Source organism: Perognathus longimembris, chromosome 6 (assembly GCF_023159225.1).
Source record: "Perognathus longimembris pacificus isolate PPM17 chromosome 6, ASM2315922v1, whole genome shotgun sequence".
In the NCBI taxonomy this organism is placed as follows: Eukaryota; Metazoa; Chordata; class Mammalia; order Rodentia; family Heteromyidae; genus Perognathus; species Perognathus longimembris.
Genome location: NC_063166.1, coordinates 69420859 through 69427485, shown reverse-complemented (window position 1 = coordinate 69427485; position 6627 = coordinate 69420859). Strand labels below are relative to the sequence as shown.

The window sequence follows — 6627 nt, the reverse complement described above, 5'->3', positions numbered from 1 at the left end:
GGGTTGGAATTCCGTTTCCAATTCCTGAGTTCAGGTTTGTAAAAGATTTTTCGGAGCACCTGCAGGCCTCTGTGTGTATGTGTGTGTATGAGTGTGTGTGTGTGTGTGTGTGTGTGTGTGAAGTATTTTCACTGGAAAGGATTCAAAACTCGAGGGGGAAAAAAACTGGAGCACACAGGCAGCATTACGCCATTCCTCCTTCTTGGAAAAATCCCTCAGCCTTATACAAGGCTCCTTCAAGCCCTCAGTCAGTTGTGCGGGAGAAAGGGGGCGGTCGGCTTTCTCCTTTCAAGAACGAGTTATTTTCAGCTGCTGACTGGAGACGGTGCACGTCTGGATACGGGAGCCTTTCCACTATGGGACTGGATACAGACACACGCCCGGCGGACTTCAAGAGTCTCAGACTGAGCGCACAGCCCTTCCTCCTGCTGCCACCCCTGCTTCTGAAGATCTGCTCCTTTCATGGTTTTTCCTGCCAAGCCAGAGGCACCTTCGCTGCTGCTGCCAGAGGATGAGACTCCCTAAACTCCTCACTTTCTTGCTTTGGCACCTGGCTTGGCTGGACCTGGAATTCATCTGCATTGTGTTGGGTGCCCCCGACTTGGGCCAGAGACCCCTGGGGGCCAGGCCAGGACTGGCCAAAGCAGAGACCAAGGAGAGAACCCCTCTGGCCCGGAACGTCTTTAGACCAGGCGGTCAGAGTTATGGTGCAGGGGGCACCAATGCCAGGGCAAAGGGAGGTCCTGGGCAGACACAAGTCAAGAAGGATGAATCCAGAAAGGTGCCCCCCAGATCTGGTGGTCCTGAGTCTAAACCAGGACCCCTTCCCCAAACCAGGCAGGCTGCAGCTCGGACTGTAACCCCCAAAGGACAACTTCCTGGGGGCAAGGCACTCCCAAAGGCAGGATCTGTCCCCAACTCCTTTCTGCTGAAGAAGGCCAGGGAACCCGGCCCCCCTCGCAGTGAACCCAAGGAGTCGTTCCGTCCGCCTCCCATCACGCCCCACGAGTACATGCTTTCGCTGTACAGGACGCTGTCCGATGCTGACAGAAAGGGAGGCAACAGCAGCGTGAAGTTGGAGGCTGGCCTGGCCAACACCATCACCAGCTTTATTGACAAAGGGCAAGGTGAGGGGGCGGGGTGGCAGGGAGGGACACCGGCTGGTACTAAGGGGCTTCTAGAGCCCCAATGCTGTGCAGGTGGGGCGCAGGTGGGAAGCAGGTGGGGCACGGTATGTGCGTGGTCCAGCATGGGTGTCTGGGATTTATCTCATACCAGACTCGAGCTGCTGGCACGTTAGCACTGGAGGGGATCCAGGAGTCACCCAGTCCAGTTCCTGCAAGGTGCAGAGCTGGGTGCTAAAGCTTGGGGAAGAGACAAGACCTGCCAGTTGGTGGCAGCTGGAGACTAGACTCCAGGACTCTTGATGCCAGAGCCAGGCTCTCTGCACCTCAATGGCTTGGCCAAACTTTTCAGACTCTGGAGTTTTTGCTCCAATTTACAGCAGAGAGTGAGCCTTTGAGTCCTCGTGTTTCTGCAATTTTGCCCTCAGGTTAGGAGGCAGAGAAGGTGGAGGGGGGTTAACGAAGACAGAAAAGAGGGTATCCTGACATCATGGGAGGAGTGGTAGATGTGAGGGTCTCGCTAACCATGTGACCCTGGGAACTCGAGAAAGCACATTCTCACCTCAGTTTTCCTATAGAGACAGCTACTTGGGGGTTGAGCTTGCTGATGTCCGAGAGCCCTTCCAATGTGAAAACTGGGTGTGCCCTATCCTAACATGCAGCATTTTCATCACTAATCCAGGAGAATATCTGCTCTCCTCCTTTCTCCTTCTGCTCATCTAGTGCTACTGTCTCAAGAGTTCCTCTGGACTTGCTGTGTGATCTCACAGCCTCAGTTGCTCAGCTGCTGGCGGCTCAGACGCTGTGTTGGGAGTCTTGGGGCTTGGGCTGGCAGGGTGGGGGAGGGGCCGGAGAGTAGGAGAGGCTTCTCATTAGGGCCGGCCAGAGGAGGAATGACAGGGGGTAGGGGAGGCACAGAGGCAGCAGGTCTGGCTGACATGGGGGAGGTGGCCTGGCTGCCTGCCCAACCCGAGAAAGCTGTGACCCCTTAAGGGCTCATAAAATAAGTTCTTGTGTCCCCCCCCCCCACCCCAGCACTAAGGGAGCTTGGGGAGGGGGGAGATGGAGGAGTTTAAAAGCCTAATTAGTTACCTTCTAGAGCAATATATGGAGGTTCCCCAATGGCAAATTGGTATTTAGGAAGGAAGGCATGCTGATTCAGAGATATGACTGAGCTTCACACACACACACACACACACACACACACACAGAACCTAATATTTTACACACATGCTGAGTAGGTACACGTATGGAATAATATACATATATACAATATACACTCTCCAAATTCCATACAAATCCAACTATATATACATATATATGTATCATTCACATATATATTACATACTCAAACAATGTCTCGCTGTCTTTGTGTCTGTGTCTCTCTCCCTCCCTCCGACCTTCCCTCCCTTCCTCACTCATACACATACATACACACATATGCACAAACCGTGGCACACTCACACATCCAGCAATGGAAGACACATGTAAAATTATTCAACTAATAAGCCAGGGCAATTGGGTTGTAGACCAGCTTTGTTATTAATTTGCTGTGTGACCTAAGTCAAGCTACCCCCCCATCTCTGTGCCTCAACCATAAAACAGAAACACTAAATTCTCCTTTAAATATAGCAGGAGAAGTTTAGAACAAGGGCAGAAAAATTCTAGGCTAGAGTTTCATCTCTGCTTTGTTTTATTTTCCTAGCTAGGTGACCTTGAGCAAGTCACCTACCTTCTCTGAGCATCAGGTTCCTGCTCTGGAAAAAATAGTTAATTTCCATGCAGACACCACACACTCTCTCCCCCACAGGGCTATCGTGTGAGATCACGCATAGGGGAGAGGGAGGTAGAGACCGTTTTAGGTGGATGAATCTAATACACATAGATGGTTGTTGACACACATACCTGAGTCATTGAGCTCATTGGCCACCACACCTATGCATAAACACCACAGCTCTGTTAGCTATGTAGGAAGCTCCTTCATTTTGAAAAGTGCTCTCAGTGGTTTGGGTGTTGGCCTCTGTCATAGTGGGGAAGAGGTTAAAGAGAGCCCCAGGGCTTTCCCTGGAGTCCTTGGAGGTGACCAAGCTAGCTCCCTGGGTGAGGTGGCTGAAATTGACTTCTGGCTGTTCTCTCTAGATGACCGAGGTCCTGTGGTCAGGAAACAAAGGTACATGTTTGACATTAGTGCCCTGGAGAAGGATGGGCTGCTGGGAGCCGAGCTGAGGATCTTGCGGAAGAAGCCCTCTGACCCAGCCAAGCCAGCAGCCCCTGGCATTGGGCGGGCAGCCCAGCTGAAGCTGTCCAGCTGCCCCAGTGGCCGGCAGCCGGCAGCCTTGCTGGATGTACGCGCTGTGCCAAGCCTGGATGCATCTGGCTGGGAGGTATTTGACATCTGGAAGCTCTTCCGAAATTTTAAGAACTCGGCCCAGCTGTGTCTGGAGCTGGAAGCCTGGGAACGGGGCCGGGCGATGGACCTCCGGGGCCTGGGCTTTGACCGGACTGCCCGACAGGTCCATGAAAAGGCCCTGTTCTTGGTATTTGGCCGTACCAAGAAACGCGATCTATTCTTTAATGAGATCAAGGCCCGCTCTGGCCAGGATGACAAGACTGTGTATGAGTACCTGTTCAGCCAGCGGCGGAAACGAAGGGCCCCGCTGGCCACTCGCCAGGGCAAGCGACCCAGCAAGAATCTCAAGGCCCGCTGCAGTCGGAAGGCCCTGCATGTCAACTTCAAGGACATGGGCTGGGACGACTGGATCATCGCCCCCCTTGAATATGAGGCCTTCCATTGCGAAGGGCTGTGCGAGTTCCCCCTGCGCTCCCACCTGGAGCCCACAAACCATGCAGTCATTCAGACTCTGATGAACTCCATGGACCCTGAGTCCACACCACCTACCTGCTGTGTGCCCACACGACTGAGTCCCATCAGCATTCTCTTCATCGACTCTGCCAACAACGTGGTATATAAGCAGTACGAGGACATGGTCGTGGAGTCTTGTGGCTGCAGGTAGCAGCATTGGCCCTCTGTCTTTCAGGGCTTGGCACATCCTGAGAGCCCCTCTTCACACTCCTGGAATCACAGAGGGGGTCCTGAAGTGGCAGCCAGAAGCGTCTAGACAACCCACGCAAAAGGGGCGTGCGGCACACTCGCTGAGTGTGGCTCAGGCTCACAAGTGCTCCATCTAAGGATTTTTACCCTTCTGCTCCTTTGCCAGGCAAAGGACAAGACCTAGAAGATGAACTCGGAGTGGGACTGACACCTAGAGAATGAATCTTCCAACGTGACTCCGTTTGGAATGTTCCAGGAGGATGTGTGATGTCCTAATCACCTTGTAGGAGAGCCACGGGGGCTACTTCATCTTTGAATTACCTTTGTGCCTGGTGACTTTCTGCTCCTGTGGCCGATGAGATGCTGATTGGGCCTGGGTGGGAGAGAGGTGAAGTAGGCTTGGGCAGGAGTGGGGAGTATGAGGCTGTTAGACGGTTAGATTAAAATGTACAATGATGAGATAAAAAGCAAAACTGTGCCTAAAAGTGTGGTGGCAGATTTCTTGTTTACCACAGGGGAGGGAGGACTCATGACCCCTTCAAGAATTCCTGGCCCAGGGAGAGAAGGTGGGTTGCCTCACTGTTTCCCAGGCCTGGGGCGCCACCCCCACTCCTGGGAACTGAAGCAGAATGGGACAGAGAGTATGGCTGGGCAGGGCCACCTCTCACCTCTCACCTCATTTCTGTTCCTTCCAAAAGTCCATTGGTCCCTAGCTCCATCTGCTCCGTGGGGGCCTGGCAATAGGGTTAGAGTTTTACATTCCGCAGTCAAGTTTTTATTTCCAAAATGGGTCTCTAAATGAAAGGGATCTCGGGGGGGGGGGGATTATTTTATTTAAAATCATTCTTCATTCACCAACATCTTCGCTACCCTCCATCTTGACTCCCATCCTATTCACAGAATAAGCTGGGTCCTGTTTAAAGGGCCTTCTGCCTCCCCACTGGAGAATCTGGGCTGATAGGGTCTCTTTCTCCTTAAAGGGACACTTCCTTTATTTTGGTGCCAGTTCTGGGGCTTGAACTCAGGACCTGGGCACTGTCCCAGAGCTTCTTTTCTTCAAGGCGCTATTTCTGGCTCTTTTGATGATTTATTGGAGATTAGAGTCTCATGAACTTTCCTGTCCAGGCTGGCTTCGAACCATGATCCTCAGATCTCAGCCTCCTACATAGCTAATATTACAGGTGTGAGCCACCAGCATCTGGCCAACACCTCCTTCTTCCATGACCAGGGTTCCTGATGCAAACTTGTCTGTAATCCTGCTGTCCTACAGTAGCACTCCTCCTCGCTGCTCACCTATCAGCCCTCCACAACTCAAGCCAGAAATGAAGTCCCCTTTCTTTCCATTTTCCCTTATCTAAGTATGTAATTACACACTAGATAATCATCCCAGTGACCTCAGAGAGACCAGTAATACCAGGCACATCCTGAACATGTTTCCTGCTTGGGGACTGGCCTCAGTGAATGCTTACTTCCTGTGCCCAGCTTGAGCTAGACCTTTTGAGGCCCTGTAAGACTTGAACATTATTAGGGAGAGGAACACAGCCCCCTGGTGGGGACATGTAGGCATCTGGATCCACAGGCTGAGGGATTAGAGGCCAGGTTCTACCTGGCTAAAGAGAGCCCCAGGGAGAACTAGGAGAAGTCCAAGCCTCTGATTCCCGCCTAGGGGGCCTCCAATTTTTTCCCACCTCTCTCCAGCTGGGTCTTTGATTCCTAGGGCTCCCAGCCAAAGCAGCCTCAAGAGAGTTATGCCTGTCCAACTGTGGACAGATCTTGTGTCCTTACCCTCTAGGCCTGAAACTGGTTGTCAGGACTTGAAGCGAGATCCCAGTACAGGGGGGCAGCCTATCTTTGAGCTGCCTCCTTGGTTTGGAGGCTATTACCTGTCCCAGAGGAGCCAGATTGAACCTGGAACAGAGCTCTCCCTGGCTGGGATTCGTTGTAGTTGGCTAGTGGTGAGCCTGGAGCTTTGACAGTAAATAAAGGAGCTGCCATGGCAGACAGAGGCCTGGTGTGTGTGAGAGGAGAATGAGCCTGGAAAGGAGGTGCTGGTCAGCCAAGGCGATGGCTGTGGATACAGGGAGAACAGTGTAGGGCTGGAGACCCAAGGGCCAGGGCGGGGGGCGGGGGAGGGATGAAGGAGTCATAGAGTGGCATGGGCTGCCACAAGTACTTATTTCCTGGGTTGGATGTCCCGAGTTTCCTGGAAAGTTCTGATAGGACTGGAACTTTTTTTGCCTGAGTCCCTGCAGAGGACCATCTTAGTTGCAGCACTCTTTCTGTTGGAAGGCCTATACTTTGAATGGATGGTCATAGCTCTGGTTACATACTGTAGGAACTTCTTTTCCCTTCAATCTGCCTGTAGACTCTTTCACAAAGGAGCTGCTCAGATTGTGTGCCCTCCCCTCAGACACTAGAGATCCATGGGATCATTGCATTCTATCCTCACCT

General features: G+C 52.5%; 1 protein-coding gene across 1 annotated transcript; it reads left to right on the top strand.

The window, feature by feature from the left end:
• The first annotated feature begins 264 nt into the window (after window positions 1-264).
• On the top strand, window positions 265-4650 carry Gdf5 (growth differentiation factor 5). Its single transcript, XM_048347462.1, has 2 exons — window positions 265-1127; window positions 3264-4650. Exons 1-2 carry the CDS (start codon window positions 512-514, stop codon window positions 4136-4138), a joined length of 1491 nt encoding a protein of 496 aa, XP_048203419.1. The 5' UTR covers window positions 265-511; the 3' UTR covers window positions 4139-4650.
• The last annotated feature ends 1977 nt before the right edge of the window (window positions 4651-6627 follow it).

Excerpts from the sequence above, each read along its gene's own strand:
- Gdf5 (XM_048347462.1), top strand. The coding sequence starts at position 512 with ATGAGACTCCCTAAACTCCTCACTTTCTTGCTTTGGCACCTGGCTTGG. Across the intron at positions 1,128-3,263 it reads CTTTATTGACAAAGGGCAAG|ATGACCGAGGTCCTGTGGTC; the intron begins GTGAGGGGGCGG and ends TGTTCTCTCTAG.